The 21,012-nt window shown below is 46.3% G+C and overlaps 1 protein-coding gene and 1 long non-coding RNA gene across 2 annotated transcripts in view; both read left to right on the top strand.

The window, feature by feature from the left end:
• LOC125435493 overlaps positions 1-12,753 on the top strand; it is a 40,637-nt gene extending 27,884 nt beyond the window's left edge. The window contains 4 exon segments of the mRNA XM_048501691.1: positions 6,460-6,576; positions 9,155-9,304; positions 11,290-11,430; positions 11,981-12,753. Coding sequence (XP_048357648.1) covers positions 6,460-6,576; positions 9,155-9,304; positions 11,290-11,430; positions 11,981-12,183 — 611 coding nt within the window. The 3' untranslated portion in view covers positions 12,184-12,753.
• A 126-nt stretch (positions 12,754-12,879) lies between these two features.
• Positions 12,880-21,012, top strand: part of LOC125435113 — a 14,143-nt gene continuing 6,010 nt past the window's right edge. Inside the window, exon 1 of the long non-coding RNA XR_007244855.1 lies at positions 12,880-13,146. This is a non-coding gene — a long non-coding RNA (uncharacterized LOC125435113). The remainder of the gene's footprint in view (positions 13,147-21,012) is intronic.

Raw genomic sequence — 21,012 nt, 5'->3', positions numbered from 1 at the left:
GACCAAAATTCCCATCAGCTCTGTCAACTGGCCATTTTGTGCATCATTGAACATGGTACTTTGATACAAGAACATTTATAGTTCCTTGAACAACGATATTCAAACTTTTGAATTGGGGGGTGGGGGAGAGCAGGGCTAGGTGGGGCATTCTTGGACCCAGGTGAAGCATTCTACAACAAAGATCTGGCATGTTGAGTTTTCTGGAGGGAAAAATACACAACCATCCTAACATCTTTTCCTGAGACAGGCTATAGATTGTTTTAAGTCAGTGGTGGCGAACCTTTGGCACGCGTGCCAGAGGTGGCACTCAGAGCCCTCTCTGTGGGCACGTGTGCACAGAGTTCGTCATTTGGGGGGAGTGGTAAATCACCCCCCCCACACACACACACACATCGAGGCTGCCCTTGCTTCTGAGTAAACCCTCCTAGGGTCGTGATTCACCCATTCGAAGCATTGCACGGTTGCTTCACCAAGCTTACTCCCGAGTAATGTGTGCCTCAGAGCAAACTGTTTTTTCTAAACTAAAACCTCAGCATTCAGGTTAAATTGCCGTGTTGGCACTTTGCGATAAATAAGTGGGTTTTGGGTTGCAATTTGGGCACTCGGTCTCGAAAAGGTTGGCCACCACTGTTTTAAGTCCTACGCCACCCCATCCCCTCAAGCAAGACCCCCAAACAGCTGTACTACAAAGCCCACAAACTCTCTATTATATCCCTTTCCCACAAACCTCCTATGTTCCCTTTTCTTCTTCTTCTTCTTTTTAAAAAAACTGGTTTGCTGCTGCTTTGATTAGTGTCAACATTTCTCATCTGTCATACAGCGATTCCTGAGATCAAAGCACTTTGATTGAACATCACTCTAATTCAGCAATGCGTTGGAAAGACTTCAAAGGGAAGTTGTGCTAAGTAGCCTGGATTATCACCGCTAGGAATGATCGCTGGGTTGACCGGTGTATTATTGCAGAGGCTGATGGGGCATCCTGATTAGATGAAATTCTACCTCACTGGGTGACACTGGTTCTTTCTGCACAGATCATCTAAAACGTTTTCAGCTCCCTCCCCTTTACCACGATATATGACCGCACTTAACCCCTCGAAACAATTCATGGCTGCCGTTACATGATCCCCCTTCCCTTTTTAAAAATTCTGCGTTGAATCAGTTCTTCAGTGCCTCAAAGCCTCTCCCTGCAATTCTCTGCTCCTTATACGTTCAATTTTTTTGAAGATTGCTTCCCCCAAAATAAAACCAACAGAGAAATGCTGCAAATAAACAGGCGAGGCAGAATGGAGTAAGCTCAAAAAAAATGGCACTGAGGAGGAAGTTCTGGGAAAGCAGAGACGCGTGGGAAATGTAGTCAATAGATTGCACAGGAATTGAAGACATTTTCAAAACGTTTCAACCAGAGAATTGTTTTAAAAGGGGGTTCATTTAAAATGTTTTGAGGCTGCAAATAAAATGCATGGGGGGTGAAAACGACGTGGAACTCCATGGAGGAAATGTGTGTTTTTTTTCCTGCCTCAAAATATTTTAAAAGGTCTGTGCAGAAAGAGCTATTGATGCAGTCATTCTCACCCTAAGTTGCTTGACAGGGTTGGTGTGAAGTAGGATTGGCACCCTCCAGGTGGGATCTAAAGATCTCCGGGAATTGCACCTGATCTCCAGACTGCAGTGAACAGCATCCCTGAAGAAAAATGACTGCTTTAGAGAGTGCCATCTATTGTATCCTGCTGACCTCCCTTCTCCAACTCCAACTTCCCCCTGCTTGGCCTACAAATGTCCAGGAATTTCCCAGTCCTGAGTTGGCAACCCAAGACTATTACGACAAAATGGGATTGAGAAGACCTGCATGTACTGCTGTGGACAGGGAACCTGTCACTCATCATTTCCTCTCTTTATATATAAGAAATCCTGTTTCCTGAAGTTTGTTTTGCCTAGCGATCCCACACACATGTCATTTCCCGCCTTTTTTTGTTTTCAGGGAGATGTCTGCGAAGCTACAATGACACGACTGGAGAAACTGCAGTATGTGCATATTTGGGTCACCATAGCTTCATAGACATCCCCTGAAAACCAAAGGAGGAGGGGAAAACTTTATGCATCTACTTTTCACTGCGAAACTGCGCTCAGATGAGCTATAAGCAGAGGAAACCTCTGTAGAAAACCTTCACCAAATGGTGGAGGCATGGAGAATCTCTGCAGGAGCACACAAAATGGCGGGTGCAACAGTGAAACTAACCAGAGTTCTGTGCAGCAGATGGGCTTGGCTGACAATACTTCTGTTCCCCCACCCCAGGGGTCTGCAACCTGTGGCTCTCCAGATGTTCGTGGACTACAATTCCCATCAGCCCCTGCCAGCATGGCCAATTGCCCATGCTGGTGTAACCTCAGCTTGTGGGTTCTGTGGGGCAGTACTTGGAATGAGTTGCAACAACAATTTTTAAACAACAAAATGGTTTACTTTTCTTTACAATTTACACTTTTAAAACATCAACATTTAACGTTACAATTCAAGGTCCTGTTCAGGTTGCATTTCAAGTCCTTCTATTTACAGTCTACTGATATTGCCAAGTCCAAATCTTCTTTGCAAGTTGGCTGGCTCCTGAAGACTCCAAGGGCTTGATGAACAGGTTGCAACATGATGAAGGTCTCCAGGAGAACTCTCACCCATTACAACCACAAAAGAAACCCTGAAACAATAAACTCCAACATTTACAACACAGCAAAACAACAACTACCTTCCCAGTAGTTCCCAACAATATTGAAATTACCTTAACAAGGTGTTAAGGGCTTATAGAAATCAAGGTCCGAGTCTGGTAGCCTTGCTTCTTCTGCAAGAGCTCTTTCAGCCGCTCTGCTCCGAGTCTCCACCCCCTTACTGGGTCAACCCATTGTGGGCCAACCCATTCTGGGCATGGGGGTTACACTGGCAGGGGCTGATGGGATTTGTAGTCCATGAACATATGGGAGAAACATGCAAATTACAAGACCTCTACACTACTAATGGGGAACACAAAATGTCAAGCGATATCTTTTTTATAGCATCCCTAAAGATGTTATAGGCTTTACAGCTTCAATCTGGGGGGGTGCACCTTTGGGGGCCCATGTCAGGTCGAGGGTTCCACACAAAGACCACTCTGGATTTCATCAATCAGAAGTGTTTGTTGAACTGGACACCTGGAGCAGAGGTGGGATCCAGCAGGTTCTCACCAGTTCCCGAGAGTGGGTTACTAATTATTTGTGTGTGCCGAGAGGGGGTTACTAATTGGGTCTGCTTTTCCATCTCCATCTCCATGCCCTCACCTCCCCGAGAGGCATACTGCCTTTGAACATGAAGGTTCCATATAGCAATTGCAACTAATAATGTAACTCCCTGAACCGGGTTAATCCCTTTCAGGTACTGCAATTCATTGATTCTCAGCCTTTCGTACCTTTTATCTCACCAGTCTCTGTCAAAGAACCTGTGTGTTTCACCATTGCTGTGTTCAGATTTGTGACTTTGGGCATTTTCTATAATGTGATGATGATTTAGAAATGACCTGGTGCAAAAAAATTTTTTTGGGTCGTGGTGGGGTGGTTGCCCATGGGGAGGGCATCCAACTCAGGTTTTGCCCAGGGCTCAGGTTTGCCTAGGTACGCCTCTGCCCCCTTTGCTGAGGGGGGCTGGCGAGGGAACCTGTTACTAAAATTGTTGGATTCCACCACTGACCTGGAGCCTGGCTTTGCAAAAGCCAGTTTTAAAGCAATCCCCAATTCCCCTAGTATAATCCCACAGACACAACTCCCCCCACCCACCTGCCCCATTCCCACTTATGCAAAAAGCGGGAAAAGTGTGTGAAAGCTGATGTCTCTCCCCCGCCTCCCCGCCCAAGGTCAGGAAGGAAGAGGGCCGGAGTTGCTACTGTTATCTATGTCTCAAGCAAGCAAGGAGGAAAAGCAGGAGCAAACAGCAGAGAGGCCCAAGTTCAAGATGACTGTTAGCATTCCCAGGCACTCTAACAGCCCAATGATTTAGCACTTAACATTGCTTTTATGACAGCAAATAAAGCTCCCGTTACCTCTCTAGCTCCAGGCCTATTATACACAAGAACATTAAGCATTAAGTACTCACAATGATGGTTATTTCAGCAGAAGTACGGGAACAAATGTTTGGACAGCCAGCTGGCAGTCTTCAACCAACATAACATTTACTGGAAAATACAAGAACACACGGAGCTGCCTCATACTGAAATGAGATCCTTGGTCCATCCAAGACAACATTTTCTCCTCAGAGTGACAGTAGCCCTCTAGCACCACAGGCAGAGGGCTTCATAGCCCCTACTACCAGACCCCTTAATGAAGACGTCGGGGATTGAACCCTGGGACCTTCTGCACGTTTAGCAGATGCTCAACCACTGAGCCACAGCCCTTCCCAAAACAAAAGGATAAGAACAGTACTGTGGATGCTAGAATGTGCATCCTAGCTTGTCCACGTGGAGTTCAGGAATGCTGCAGGCCAGTGGTGGGATCCAAAAATGTTAATAACAGGTTCCCATGGTGGTGGGATTCAAACAGTGGCGTAGCGCCAATAAGGCAGGGTAGGGCCCGATGGGGGCATGGCCGGGCATTCCGAGATGGGGCATTAATAATTTCTCTGTTACTGTAAAAAACTCTTACTGTAAAAAAAAAGTTCCTAATTTCCAGCTGGTATCTTTCTGTCCATAATTTAAACTCATTATAGCAAGTCCTACCGTCTACTGCCAACAGAAACAACTACTTCTCCTCTAATTGACTGCCTGTCAAATACTTAATACTTTCAAATACTTGATTTTGTTTCTAGAAATCAAAAGAAGGAGACTTTCCTTAAACGAGGAACTTTACCATATTTCTAAAACATGTTTTTAAAACAGCCAAACAGGGACAATTATCCCGTTTTCTACCTTCGCTAACCAGCCACATAGGAAACAACAGGACTTTATGATTTTTGGACCTAATGGAATTTATAACGGAAAAGCGGACCCAATTAGTAACCCCCTCTCGGCACACACAAATAACTAGTAACCCACTCTCGGGAACTGGTGAGAACCTGCTGGATCCCACCTCTGCTGCAGGCCCATTTGATGGTGGCCTCAGCTCACCCGGGTCGAGCTTTAAACTGCAGGGTGAAGGTCAGGCCAGGATCAAACTGAACAGCTGGGCTGACCAGGTCTAGTTGTGTTTGTTTGTTTGTTTGTTTGTTTGTTTGTTTGTTTGTTTGTTTGTTTGTTTGTTTGTTTGTTTGTTTGTTTGTTTGTTTGTTTGTTTGTTTGTTTGTTTGATTGATTGATTGATTGATTGATTGATTGATTGATTGATTGATTGATTGATTGATTGATTTTATAGACCACCTTATCCCCAAAGGGCTGTAGGCGGTTCACAATACAATATCAAGTCCAATAAATTATGTAAAATACATTTAAAACATTTAAAATTCAGTATGCAGCATAACAAATCTACCAAAGGCAGTCCAAAAACCATGTTGGAAGCACCCGGTCTTAAGGCTGGGAGGGGCTGGCAGCGCCTAAGGATGAAACCAATATAGGGCACTGCCAGGGATGACAAAGTATTGCAAGGGGCCTCATGAGGGGACAGCCGATCTGCAGCCAGCCTCACCAAAAGCCCGGTGGAACAGCTCGATCTTGCAGGCCCTGCAGAACTCGCCAAGGTCCCGCAGGGCCCGGACAGCTATATTGTTGGTTCTGCCCCCAAGCTTTGTTTTCTTTGCTTGGGCATCCCACGAGTCTGAAGTTGGTCCAGACCACAGGGTTAGTTCTTTTTCAGAATGACTGTGGGCCTTTCCCCACTTACCTTCTGCCCCGCGCTACTGTAGGCAAGTAGCGCGGGGTCCCCCGGCACTCCTCACTACAGGGGTGGCGACAACACAGCCGCCCCGACGCTGCCACTGTTGCGCCCCCTCAGCGTGCATCATTCCTGGCGCTCTTCCAAACAGCGCCTTTTGATTACCCAGTGCAAAGCCTTGAGGGGTAGTGCAGTGAAACCGGGCGCGCCAGAAATGACGCGCGCTGAGAGCAGCGTGGGGCATACGGGGGTCGTGGAAAGTGGGGAAACACCCTGTGAAATGCTTTTAGGGTGGATTTCCCAACCAAGCATTTCTTTCTCCTTGTGCTCCCTAGACTGCTCTGCCAATTAGTACATGGTCTATGGAAGATCAAATGAGAAATCAGGGAGAGATTTGAACTCAGAAGGTTATTTCTTTCCATTCCCCCTGCCTCTAGAAGTAGGAGGTCATGTAGTTCCATATTGCGGTGTCTCTGGAAATGGCAAGAGTGCTTGTGCATTGCAAGATGAAAACCATGCAAAAGAACCCCATTCTTCAAAACTGTTCCCTTTTGTGCTGATAATCTACATAAAAATCTTAAAATGTTGTGCTTTTTGAAAAAGGGAATGAATCTGATTATTGCTTCTTCATCTTTTTTTTTTCAGGGCTTTCTTTGATTTGTGAGGTTTGCGGAGGCCCCGGGAACACTTGTGATGGGTCCTTAGGGTTTTGCTCACTTGGTGAAGACAAATGTGGCATCACTCTGATAGAGGGCACAGGAGGTGAGTCCAAAAAGAAACATAAACTGGTGGGCCTGGTGAATGTGAGGCCGTTAGGGGCATTGGGCCTGCATATCTGAAGGACTGCATCTCCCCATACTGCCCTGCTTGGGCCCCCAGAGGAGCGTCTGCTGGAAATCCCCAGCTCAAAACAGATCTGGCTGACCCCTACCTGGTGGAACAGGCTCCTTATGGAGACCAGGGCCCTGCGGGACCTTCAAAGTTTCCGCAGGGCCTGTAAAACGGACCTGTTCCACCAGGCTTTTGGCCAGCCAAGATAGTCATCAGACCCTCATGTCATCCAGGCCCCCTGTGGATGGGATTGGGGGGAGGGAACTGTTCAGTGGTGGGATCCAAAAATTTTAGTAATAGGTTCCCATGGTGGTGGGATTCAAACTGAGGCGTAGTGCCAATTGGGCTGGGCGGGGCACGATGGGGGCGTGGCCGGGAATTCCAGGGGTGGGGCATTTTTGGGCGGGGTGGGAAACGAATGCACGCAGGAACAGGCTGCCACGCACGCCGGTGCACCTGCTGCTAGACTGCTTCATGTTCTGTGCGCTACTGCTAAGAGGAGGGGCGTAACTAAGGCAAAAATCACATGGCAAAATCACCCATTAGTAACCCCCTCTCAGCATACACAAATAATTAGTAACCCACTCTTGGGAACCTGTGAGAACCTGCTGGATCCCACCTCTGGAACTGTCGCCATATTGATTGTTGTAAACTTACAGACTGAATTACTGTTTTATGTTTTATTTTATATATTAAATTATGAAGTACACCACCCTGAGCCTACTGGGGAGGGCGATCTAAAAATATATTAAACAAACAAACAAACAAATACCATTCCATTTTTCTGTTCCTTTGGAAAAGCTGGCCAACTTGCCCATAGTTGCAATACTACGGAGTAAAAGTATAGCTGAAGAAGAGCCTCCCCTGTGTTTTCATTCATCTGGAGTTTCCAGTTGTGACAAGTATTCCATTTTGTTCATCCACATTTTTCCTGTGAATACGATCACCCTCTGAGATCAATTTCCTTGGCTCTGATTGTTATACCTTTTGCCATCTGAATTTGCTTGGTTCCTTAGGACCTTTTCAGAAAACACCATCCTTCATGGCATTTCAAGAGATGGCAGATTAAGTTAATTTCACAGCAACTGTTTGGGTTTGTGGAAAATTAGTTGCCCAATGCAGAACCCTACTGCCACCGTCCACTGGCAAGGGCCAAGCAAAGGTGCCCTTTACCCCATGAGAGATGGGCAAGAGGTACTGCTGCCACCAGAAATTAGCTGCCTGATCCTCAGATGAGGCAGACGCAAGCGGCGGCAGGAACACACTCTACTTCTTCCCCACTCCTTTGGCAAATGGAGATATGGACAGCAAGAGACGTTTTGCAGCAAGAGATAGCAGCACAGGGAATAACATGGTCCAAACTGAATTCTAAGAACGTCTTTCTATGGAACAAATCCTATGTACGTTGAAAATACCACATGCCCACGAGCCTTGAAGATTCATCGCAGCCAGATAATTACTGGATATCTGCAGTTCGTTGTGGTTTTTCTCATTAGCTTAGAGAAGCTCACATTGATTTGAAAGTGCAAATGGTTGTATGCTGTGAGATATAAGAACATAAGAACTAGCCTGCTGGATCAGACCAGAGTCCATCTAGTCCAGAACTCTGCTACTCGCAGTGGCCCACCAGGTGCCTTTGGGAGCTCACATGCGGGAGGTGAAAGCAATGGCCTTCTGCTGCTGTTGCTCCTGAGCACCTGGTCTGCTAAGGCATTTGCAATCTGCGATCAAGGAGGATCAAGATTGGTAGCCATAGATCGACTTCTCCTCCATAAATCTGTCCAAACTTGTGGAGATTGGGGCACCAGCTGCTTCACAGCCCCATTTGTAGACTTAGTTCACACTATTGATTTAGTGAAATGTTAAGCTATTCAGTCCTACCGACTACTAGCCATTGTTTACGCATTGCTCACAGATTCAGTGAGGCAGGTTCAAGTAGCAGCAGGAGCAACAACACAAGCCTTTATTGGCATACAAATAGCAGCAGGAGCAAGCTTTTCTTCTTTTCCCCCTCCTTTGGAAAGTGAAGATGTTGGAAATTGGATCTCCCAAAGCACAGGCCCCAGGCCTCTGTTTGCCCATTAGCTAAGACAGGCCATGGCTTTGTTATGTTTTATTTCACTGTTGCCTTCATCAATAATAGACGTCTTCCTATGGCATGGAAAGCTACTACAACAGTGATGGCCAAAAGGGATCAGAGCAGTGGTTCTCAACTTCCTAATGCCGTGACCCTTTAATACCGTTCCTCATGTTGTGGTGACCCCCAACCCTAACATTTATCCATTTTATAGATGGAGAACACTGATGCAGAGAGTCTTAGGCGACCCCTGTGAAAGGGTCATTCGACCCCCAAAGGGGTCCTGACCCCCAGGTTGAGAACCACTGGATCAGAGGGTTGACTCAGGATAATACAGCTTCATATTGTTGGATAAACGTTCACATAAGAAGTGCCTACCTCAAGCCTGTCTTGTGTATTTAAACATTTGTCTTTTTTAAAAAATCCTTTCAGATCTAGAGGTGAGGAGCGTTGTGAAAACGTGCATCAGGTCAAATCTCTGCGATGACCCCTTCACTTCTGTTGATCTCGGCAAGGCTGGAAAAACATGGACCTTCCTTACCTGTTGCATGGGGGATGAATGCCGGAGGATCACTCCCACCCGTATGTCACAGCTAGGTCACTTTTTTCCCCTTTGCTCTCACACAGTGGATATTTTGCGGGCCTCTCGGTTTACCCCTCCCATAATCAAAATTAACAACAGACAACTTTTTGAGGATAAGAAATTGGCCATAGCCAGAGGTTTATTGACAAGAAGCAAAAAGAAAGCAATTGGCACAGCGTGGGAGGGGTGATCTTGGCCTCTGGGCAGCCCGAGTGCTGTCCCCCAGAGTCAACTGAGTTCCTTGAGCCCGCCGGCTGGAGGAACTGACCACAATGGCAAAATTAGAGTGGGGTGTTCCAGGTGGGCATTGTGCCCGTCTGGTGCCCCCTTCCAACTGCCGCTAGGGGCGCAAGCCACTTAGCCCCCCGTGGGGCATTCCAACCGTGGGCTCACTCCACCCCTACCTCTTAAGGAGGTGCAAAGACAAGGGAGCCCCCTAGCACTGTGCCACTTTTTACTAATGCATCAGTTTATCGATTCAATAGCAATAGAGAAATCGCAGTGTTAAAATTATTTTGCTGCTCCACAGATGTTCTCTGGGTCTTGTAACTTTTGTGCTAGGAATAAAAAAAGCTTTAACATGTCAGGGCTGGACCACTGTGGTGACAGTTGGCCATGACTAAAAGTGGACCTTCCCATATAGGGTTCCTGAGTTCAGGGACTTGAACTTGAAAGTTTAGCAAGCGGAAAGAATCATCAAGAAGGTAAAGGATAAGGTGACCAGATTTTCACCTTTTTAAAACGGGACACCATTGGGGGGGGGGGGTGTGCGCGCATCCGCAGGAGTGCACTGCCTTCTGGGGTGCTCCCCTGTTTCCCGCCAAAACGGGAGCACCCCAGAAGGCAGTGCGGCAGCGCGGGAGGCTGCCACACTGCCAAAACCCCTGTTTCCTGCCCTGTCACAGGGGAGCGACCCAGAAGGCAGTGCGACAGCTTTCCGCGCTGCCGCACTGGGGCGCTCTCATTTCCCACCCTGTGACAGGGTGGAAAAAGGGGAGTGCCCAGAAGGCAGTGCAGCAGCCTTCCAAAAATTGAGACATTTTAAAAACCCTGCGGGACGTGGGACAAATTAGTCAAAAGCGGGACTGTCCTGCCAAAAGCGGGACGTCTGGTCACACTAGTAAAGAAAGAAATCCAGGTTCTTAGCTGTTATTTCACTCCTAGCCAATCCAGAGGCTTCAAGATTCCAGCCCATCACAAGGGTTCATGTTACACAGATTCATTCTGTAGTTACAAAGGTTCTAAGTCCTGAATCCATGCAAACATTGATCAGACTTAGATCCCAAACATTTATATTTAAGTGTGGAGCCTTTGAAGATAGTGTTTGCAAAGGCTGCATGGTGATAACACCAGATCAGGATTCTGTACAGAGCATTGCTTCATCTCTCTCTTCTTTGCAATCATGAATTCTCCATGCAGCAAGACCTCAGGCCACTGAAGGTAGAGGTGACCACAGTAGTGAAAGGTGTCCCAGTAATTAAATAGGTGTATAGGAAATGCACCCCAAAGTTTCAAGCTACTCTGTAGAATGAGAGCTTAGAAAGTGTCTGAGTGAAGAAGTCACTGGTGTTTGACTCATGTGATTCCTCCCCCCACCCGGCCTTGCATTTAGGCTTATCAGATTGCCCACTGTGGTGAGCAACCACACAGACCTGGCTCCGAGTCTCTGTTGCCACTCTTTGTTCCCATCAGGAGCAAAAGTGGGGTGTGGGAAGCAATACTGCATTACACCATGACATCATTTCTGGTTCTACCTAGATGACACTCTAGGTTTTTCTCAAATCTCTATGATTTTCTACCATAGAGTTTGTAGCATTCCTAGATAACCCTGGCATCACTTTTCTGCACAACTGGAAGTGACATCACAGTGTTGGGCGATATCCCTTTACCCCCACCATTTTTGCTCCCACTGGTACAAAATTACCCCCTCACTTGCCAGGACTATTCTTTCAGTACAAATCTTACCGTCTCCTCTTTTTTGCAGCGCCACCCTTGAACACCACACCCAATGGGAAAACATGTCCAGCTTGCTACGCTGTGGACAGTCTTGAATGTGAAGAGGAGATCATTCCGTGTACTGGAGACCAATTCTATTGCCTTGAGAAGTCTGGGAGTATAAGCCTTGGTAATTTATCTTTATTCATGCATAACATTTTGATAATTGCTTTAAGGTTGCCAACCAATACTGTCCCATTCTATTGGGTTTTTTCTCCTTGTCCTACCCCTGCCTTTGTAGGTACTGTCATAGCCTCGTGCTCTACTCCCCACTTCCGTCACATAAAATATCCAGAAGTAGCAAATCCTTCTTTGGCTGATCTCTTCATTCTGCTCCTTTAACTTGAACGAGATCTAATCCAGTTCCTGGGTAACCAGTCCCTCATTTTCATGCCCAGTAACAGAACACATAATACTGACTCCTACTGAGTCAGACTATTGGCCTATCCAGCTTAGACTTGTCTACTGTGACTGGTAGCAATTCTCCCGAGTCTGGGGCAGAGGTCTTTCACCTACGACCTGATCTTTTCGGCTGCAGATTCTGGGTATCAAACCTGTGACCTTCTGCATGGAAAGCAGAGGCTCTGTCATATAGCTAAAGCCTTTCCCCCAGATTGACAGTAATTGCCAGGCACTGAGATACAAATGCTGACTGAAGTCTCTTGCAATTCTCTTGGCAGGTGAAAGAAGTATGGCGACCACCATCAAGGGATGTGCAAACAATGCATACTGTAACAATATGCAAGATAACTCCTTTGATGGGATCAATAATGTCATCACTGCCAACTGCACACTAGCATCTGGGACAGCTAAAATTCTTCCAGGGCTGTTTGGACTCCTCCAAGTTTTTGCTGGGCTGTTGCTTGCCAAGGCACTGAACTGATTTCCTTGGGCGGAGATCTGGCGATACTGCTTGAGCAGTTCCTCCTGGCCAATTGCTTGTGGCTCTTAGGTTGACTACTGGCCATAGATTTTGTAGAGAATGTGCTGTGAAGCTCTCACTGCCCCCAGGACAAAAGATTCACTCCTCTATCTCTTTGTGGCCTCTGGCAGAACCAGGAAGGGGGGGCATCTGGCCAATGCAATCAACCAATGATTGAAGGAAGATAGATCTGGTGAGGCTCGCCAGTTGATAGCAGCAGTAGGGACTGGATGAAGTGGGTCAGCAAGAGCTGCGCATTAGAGATGTTTCAACACCCAGCAGGAAGGTGATCAGTGAGCTTCATTCTGGACCACTGTTGCTATCGTGTGTCAGCACCCTGTGGACATATTGGGTGCTGCCTCTGCCGAGCGTGGCATAATGGTTAGGAGCTGTGGGTCCTAATCTAGAGAACTTGGTTTGATTCCCTACTCCTCCTCATGAGCAGTGGATTCTTAGCTGGTGAACCGGATTTGTTTCCCCACTTCTACACGTGAAGCCTTCTGTGTGACCTGGGGCTAGTCACAGTTCTCTCAGAACTCTCCCACCCACCTCACAAGGTGTTTGTTGTGAGGAAGGGAAGGAGTTTGTAAGCCACCTTGAGTCTCTTTACAGGAGAGAAAGATGGGGTATAAACAGTGGTGGAATTCAAATAGTTTAACAACCGGTTCCAGTGGTGGGATTCAAATAATTTAACAACTGGTTGTTTACAAGCATCATTTTAACAACTGGTTCTGCTGAAGTGGTGCGAACCACCACTGGGTATAAATCCAAAACTCTTCCACTCTCTTCCGCTTACCTTGCACTGTATCACTTTAAATGTACGAATTTGTCTTTTTAAATGGAAGGGGCAGCAAGAACAACCCCCGAATGCAGTTCATTAAAGATTCTGAAAAAATCCAAATGGATAATATGTCAAGTATGTATGTTTCCATGGGGATGCCTTCAAAAAAATGGCTGTTTCTAAATCAAAGGAACAATAAATATTAAGCCAAATCTATCTATATTATTTATTTATATCCTGCCTTCCTCTCCTAAAAGGCTTCCCTATACAAACTATATTTTGCTGTCTTAAAACAGTTTACCATCCAATAATAGCACTCCATAAATGGTATATATATATTTTCTCAAAATGTAATATAAATTGTTGCTAATAACTTCATTCTGTCATCTAAATATACTTTTGAATAAAAAGATCATATAAAATATATGAGGATGTGAAAAGGGTTAGGGTTAGGGTGATGTGAAAAGGTATAGTATAGCCCAATCTTATTAGATCTGGGAAGCTAAGCAGGGTTGGTATTTATGGGAACCCACCGAGGAAGACTTTGCAGATGAAGGCACGGGCAAACTTGTTGGAGTGAGAGCAACTCAGGATGCCTGGACATTGAGAAGAGCAAAATCTCAAGTGTTATCGCTTGGTGGGATGTTCCTCTCTTTGTCTGTACCTGGGAGCTGCACTTTGATCCCTCATTCTCCATTCTCAGTAGCCACTGTTCTTTGTCTCACTTTCCATATGGACCTGCATAGAGTCAAGCACTTCTACAGGTCTCTCATGTACAAGCAAATGTTCCATACTTGCACTCACATGACCAGTGATGGAATCCAAAAATTTTAGTAACAGGTTCCCATGGTGGTGGGATTCAAACTGTGGCATAGCGCCAATGGGGATGGGCGGGGCATGACGGGGGCGTGGCTGGGCATTCTGGGGGTGGGGCATTCCTGGGCGGGGCTGTGCCAAGGACGCAGCCGCTGCGCCGGTCCTTGGGCGGGAAACGAATGCATGCAGGTGCAAGCTGCCATGCATGCCAGTGCACCTCCTGCTAGATTGCTTCAAGTTCTGCGCGCTACTGCTGAGAGGAGGGGCGTAACTAAGGCAAAAATCACATGGCAAAATCATCAATTAGTAACCCCCTCTCGGCACACACAAATAATTAGTAACCGACTCTTGGGAACCTGTGAGAACCTGCTGGATCCCACCTCTGCACATGACGCTTGATGACTTGTACCGGGAAATGTATTATTTCGATGAGAATTTCTATCTTTCTTTCAACTGCAACAAGAATTTTACTTCAATAAAGGCCACACTTCATGTGGCAATTCGCTTCTTGGGAGGACTGATTTCACTGCACTCAATATCACATTTCCAAGGCTGGGCAAACTCTACGATATTAACAAAATATACCCAACAGGACCACCTCTGCTGAATCACTTGCCTTGAAAGCCCTATGGGGCCACCATATATTGCCTGTGACTTGATGGCACTTTATACAGTCACAAATAAAATATATCAGATTCAACAGTGCATATGCTAATACATCGTTCATCGCTAAAATACTGGTCAATGACTTCTCCAAATACCAGGCTACCCCAGTCTTTTCCCATACCACGTCTCAGTGGAACTCAGCCATAGAAGTGGTCACATGGGTAAGGTTGGCAACCTTGAGGTGAAGGCTGACCCCCGAGCCACAAAACACACTTCCCCTGCTGAGGCCCAGCCACGCCTCTCCTCCTTCCCAGAAGTGGCTGGACCTTCCCCCCCACAGCACACCATGGCACCCCCCACTTACCTAAGTTCAGCCGGCTGAAACCGTACCCTGATGGGAACTACACATCCCCAGAGACCTTGTGTGTTCCCCCCCCCGACCCACCAGGAGGCCTCTGCAGCAGTTGGGGCTCGCAAGGTCTCCTGGGAAATGTAGTTCCCACCAGGCGCTGCAGGGTGGGGGCGGACACCATTTTGCTCCAGGCACCATTTCCCTCCCCTACACCACTGGGGGGGCCAGTTTCGTGGTGGCTGCTGTGGGGCAGTTGAACCTCTTATAGAGTTTCTGGAAGTGCAGGGAGCATAGAAAACTGACAACTTCCATGGCTGACCTGAAAACCCCTATTGGCACCCAATGGGCTATGCCACACTAAAATGTGACATAAGTCACCAGGCAGCATTGGTGACCAAACTGCCAGATCACCCACATGTAACGACCCAAAGGACCCCCAGAATATTATTTATATATATTTCTGCTTTAAAATCATATTGGCAAAAGCCAGTTGCCAAAAGCACTCCTATGGGTGTAGGTAGCCGCATGATCACCTGACCACAGCCAAAAGGTCAAAACTACTTTAACAAAAGCTAAGATAATGAGTTACCCCAGCATAACCTGGAGGTCTCATTTGAGTCACTAGAATGCTTGATTACCTCACCTTGCTATAGAGACTGTTAAAGACAAAGAATATGGAAAGCCACTTTAGCATCAGATACTGTCATTTCCCTATCTCTTCTGGAAACCAAGTCATCAACAGATGGTTGCTTCTCTGCATCTCCTCTTCCCATTGTTATGACTCCTAAACCATTCACCTTATCCTGATCTAAATGTCTCAGCTAAATCTGTATATCCTGGGCAGTGACTCTCAAGAGTTAATCTGCATTGAAGTCTTTCAGCATTTCCTTGTTTAGCTTAACAAAGCAATTTTGGCCCCCATTGTCCCGGGTTTAGCAGTAGACAAGCTGACTAATTACCTCAGCATCCCCAAGCCCAGCATGGGAAGTTCCAGAGAATTTAGAAAAATGAAACTTAAAACTCACTTGTTCCCGCCCCTTACCTGGGCAAAAGAGTATAAAAGTTCAGTTCACCCCAACACATGTGCTCTTACTAGCCTGTACCTTCCTTGGTCTGGTCAGTTTGAGACACGATATCGTCCTTCGCATACAATTCAGATGCTGGTCATTTGAATCCTTGCCTTCTACAAGATCTTCTTCAGCTGAATTTAGGTAACGTATTTCCCTGAAAACCCCCCTCCATTTCTATAATCCAATCTATCTTTTAAAACCTTTTTTATATCTTAGGAACTTGAATGTATGTGCTCTTATGTCTCACTGTGTGTTTGTATTTTTAAACAAATTTATATAAAACTTTTAAATTCAATTTGGACTCTTGCATTACTCTGTGGAATATCCATTGTCAGAATTCCTTCCCCGTATCATACAGTCTAAAAGATCTCCTCCTGGCCCCTCTCGCTGCCAACGTGAGAGCTCATTCCCCTTTGCTACTTTTAAAATCCTATGTGTGCTGTTATATGTTTAGCAGCTGGTGGAGAATCCCTTTAATAAAACCCCTATCCCTGTTAAGGCCATAACACACACCAGTATGGACTCCTGCAGTGGGGGAGTGTTGGCACATACAGCTGCTTCTGGGTTTGAGCATCACACAGTTGCACAGTTCCCTGCCACCAGTATAACAGTCTGCCTGCCAGTGCATTTGCTTCTAGCATCAATGGAGTGGTGGGATCCAAAAATTTTAGTAACGGGTTCCCATGGTGGTGGGATTCAAACAGTGGCGTAGCGCCAATGGAGCTGGGCGGGGCCTGACGAGGGTGTGACCGGGCATTCCGGGGGCGGGGCATTAATAATTTCTCTGTTACTGTAAAAAACTCTTACTGTAAAAAAAAAAAGTTCCTAATTTCCAGCTGGTATCTTTCTGTCCATAATTTAAACTCATTATAGCAAGGCCTATCATCTACTGCCAACAGAAACAACTACTTCTCCTCTAATTGACTGCCTGTCAAATACTTCATACTTTCAAATACTTAATTTTGTTTCTAGAAATCAAAAGAAGGAGACTTTCCTTAAACCAGGAACTTGACCATATTTCTAAAACATGTTTTTTAAAACAGCCCAACAGGGAGAATGATCCCGTTTTCTACCTTCGCTAACCAGCCACATAGGAAACAACAGGGCTTTATGATTTTGGGACCTAATGGAATTTCTAATGGAAAAGCGGACCCAATTAGTAACCCCCTCTCAGCACACACAAATAATTAGTAACCCACTCTCGGGAACTGGTGAGAACCTGCTGGATCCCACCTCTGAGTGAGCACCCGCGTCGCCACACCCTCACACTGCTTCCATGAGTCCCTTCACCTCCCCTGCCCCCCCTTGTATTGCACTGTCATGCAACATTTTGTTCAGCCAGTCAAAATGATATTACTACTGTCCTCATTTTCATCTAAGCTCTCTATATTTGCATAATGTATAAAATTTTGCATTATTTATGGTGCAACATCATTGCTTGGCAGACTGTATTCTTGTTCTATTACGGTGGAAAAGAAACTCAAAGTTCTGTTCCCATCCCATCCTCATTCTAATGTCCTTTGGGCTTCTGGAATCTCGATACTCCAGAACACATTGAAGCATATCTTTGCCATTGTACGCGCCAAAAACATTTTGCTTAATGACAGCGGATGTTCCTAAGTCTGTTAGGAAACCTTCAGTGCGGTATATGGGCCTCTTTGATAGCAGCAAAAAGGGCCTTTACACTTTGCCCAGAAGCTTTTTTCAATTTTTTTACTCAAGGTGGGTGCCTGGAGAAGGAAAATTAAAGGTTTTTAGGACAGATAGCTCAGTCTCTCATCGCTATGGTTTATTCACTCTGGCTTGGGAAATGAGTGGAGATTTGGGAACAGTGTCCAAAGAGATTGGAATTTGGCGAAAGGAGGGATGTGATAAAATCCAAAGTTACAGCTGCCTGCCTTCCTCCTGTTATCACTTTAAATCAACAGCAGCCTAGACACACACAAAGCAAAGAGAAGCCCAGTGAAGTGCATGACCACACTTCAAATCCAAGCACAATTTAATTAGTTCATCTCAGCAGCAAATTCCAAATGGATGTTTACCAGATCCACAGCCAAGGCACAGTACAAAGTTCACAAGGAGGTGGCAGATACAATTAATCACAGGAACAACACAGTTAGAAGACACAATGATCTGCAAGGGTGTGAATCAGCAGGTTAACAGTCACAGCATATTGGTCAAGAGAAGTGCATGCTAATGTGGAGAGCTGGGTTTGATTCCCCACTCCTCGAAATGAGCAGTGGACTCTAATCTGGAGAACCAGGTTTGTTTCCCCATTCCTCCATATGAAGCCTGCAAGGTGACCTTGGGTTAGTCATGATTCTCCCAGAACTCTCTCAGCCCCACCTACCTCACAAAGTGTCCGACAAGCTCCTCTTCGGACATAGCAATTACCTACAGTCTGTGATGAAACCCTAGATGTGTGCCACTGCCTGTCCCAAATTCCTCCGTTTCAAACCTGTCATTGGCTCTGCAATGCCGCAGAAGAGGTCAGAAGCAGCTGCATCAGCACTGCCTTGACCACAAAGCAGAAGGAGGTGATACCAAACTCTTTGTGACTCCATTCCAACAAGATTAACCGCTCAGCACTGAAAACCACTCAATTGCTGGTGTTTCAGGACACACACACACCCTGCCCCCCGAAAGGTAGCGTGTCACATTTCCTATGAACCTAGACTTTGGGAGAAGACCAAGGCTCAGTGATAGAGCATCTGCTTGGCATGCTAAAGGACACAGGTTCAGCTTCCAGTGTGAACAGGAAGTACAAACCATGGAAATGAGGAGATGTCAAGAAAGGACATGTCTGGTTATCACTTCCACTTTTCCTGCTGTTGGGAGTTTCTTTGTCAGGTGAGACATTTTGGCTTTGAGAGACTTTTGGAGGAATGGTTGTGGTGGGTTTTCCGGGCTGTGTGGGTGAGAAAGCAGGGAGAAAGCAGGGAGAAAGGATCAAGAAGGGATATAAAGGGAGTGAGAGGACAATTTTTGTAGACATCCCAAGAGACTGAGGCACAGCAAGATCTAGTCTAATGAAGGAAACATGACATACTATTTGACCAGATATTCTGCAGTTCTTAGCATCTTGAGATTGAGGCTGTTAGGAAGACTTGCTTTCATTCAAAATACTGCAGTGAATCCCTCAGTTGATATCAGTGTGGAGCTACCAGGGGGACGGGGTGTGTGTGTTCCATCAGGCGCATGCCGGGGGGCGGAAAATTGCCCCTGCCCCCCACGGAACCCCCTCCTTCCCCCCCACACTTACCTTCATCAAACAGTGCAGGCTGAGGAAGCAGCCTGTTCCCTTCAGGCTGAAAATGGCCTGGTGGGAACTACACTTCCCAGGAGACCTTGCAAGCCCCAGGGTCTGATGGGAAGTGTAGTTCCAACAAGGCTGTTTTCAGCCTGAAGAGAACAGGCTGCTTCTCCAGCCTGGCTAAGGTAAGGGGTCGGGGTGGGGGTTGGGGCGGTTGGGGGGAGGGTGCCACAGGGGGGGGCAAAACACAGAGTGTGCACTGGACGCACTCTGGCCCAGCTACATCTGATTGATACTGGAAAGACTGGACAACTGTTAGGAAAACATGACATGCTGTATGGCAGTGGTGGCAAACCTATGGCACGGGTGCCAGAGGTGGCACTCAGAGCCCTCTCTGTGGGCACATGCAAACAGAATCCCCCCCACCACATTTAGGATGGCCTGGGAAGCTGGGCTCGATTATTAGCATTAAACCTAAGACCTAGTTTTGGGGAAGCAGTATAGGTAACCCTGTTAAGCGCTGTTAAACCTCACTGATTTTCATGCAAAGAACTAAAGCACGATCCTTTATCTGGGAGTAAGCTTAATTGCTGGGAATGGGGCTTGCTTCTGAGTAAACCCTCCTAGGGTCGTGATTCACCCATTGGAAGAGTTGTACGGTTGCTTCAAAGCAGAGCCACTGACAACTCGTAGCTTACTCCCGAGTAACACACGCCTCGGAACCAACCGCTTTTTTCCTAAACTAAAACCTCAGTATTCAGGTTAAATTGCTGTGTTGGCACTTTGCGATAAATAAGTGGGTTTTGGGTTACAATTTGGGCACTTGGTCTTGAAAAGGTTCGCCATCACTGCTGCATGGGAAAGGATTGTGAGAAGCTCATCCCACCCTGTATGTCACTGCCATGTCCCTCTTTCCTCTTCCTGCTCCCTTTTACCTCTTGCAGGATCTGAAAATGAAACCCAAGCATTTCTGCTCCTTTATCACTTTTGCTGTATGCTCCAGTGCAGTTCCTCAGAGCCCACTGAAATACAGGAATTTATCAATGAAACAACAATAGAGGAATGTGTATGCTAAAGAAGCTGTACTGGTGCTGTGCAGATATTTCCTGAGAGAGATGGTAGTTGCCTGCCCTCCTCTGGGAATAAAAATGCTTCAACTTGTCAGACTTGAATCTGCACCTCCTCCGTTCAGCCTGCATGTTCAGCCATGGGTCCTGCCATTCACAAGGACAGATATTGAATTGATAGACCATCCTGCATAAAAGTTCTGAGGCCAAAAGATATGCAGTCAGATAAAATCCCCAATTTCAGCCCCTAAATCTATCCAAAAGCAGCATTTTCAGTCGATTCCCCACTGGCAGGTTTGATCTAGGTTCAGTCTAGGTTTGACTTAGGTATTCCCCACATCCGCTGAGTTCAACACAGTTCTGTCCACTCAAACTGTCAAATTCCGACTCCATCAGGGAGGTACAACTTTTTCAGTGAACCTAGGTCGAACTCAGGTTGAAGCTGGTAAAGTGGAGAATCATCGAGGAACTGTTCAGTCAGCCAATCACAGTTCAGTGTTTTGGGCATGCTCAGAACGAAAGACTCACGGCAGGAAAAAGTGCGCCCTTTAAAAAAAATCCTTCTTGTATATGAAGCTATGGTCATACATATAAACAGCACATGTTTACACGCTGCTTTTATCTACATAGAGCACTGATTTATGACTAAGTTGCCATTATGTAAAAAAAAAATGGACGCACGTTCACGTTCCCATGGTAACACGACAGCCAATTAAGAACAAAGAGCAAAAGAGGCGCTGAGGTTATCCCGCCCTCTGAGCTCAGCTCTGGTGGGACGAACTTGGCTGCTGTGGGGAGTAACAATGGAGTCGACCTAGGTCAGTTCCTTTTCAGGGAACCGGGTC

This window comes from Sphaerodactylus townsendi, linkage group LG06 (genome assembly GCF_021028975.2).
Source record: "Sphaerodactylus townsendi isolate TG3544 linkage group LG06, MPM_Stown_v2.3, whole genome shotgun sequence".
In the NCBI taxonomy this organism is placed as follows: domain Eukaryota; kingdom Metazoa; phylum Chordata; class Lepidosauria; order Squamata; family Sphaerodactylidae; genus Sphaerodactylus; species Sphaerodactylus townsendi.
Note: the sequence above shows the minus strand (reverse complement) of the source record. Positions and strands in the feature narration are given on the sequence as shown.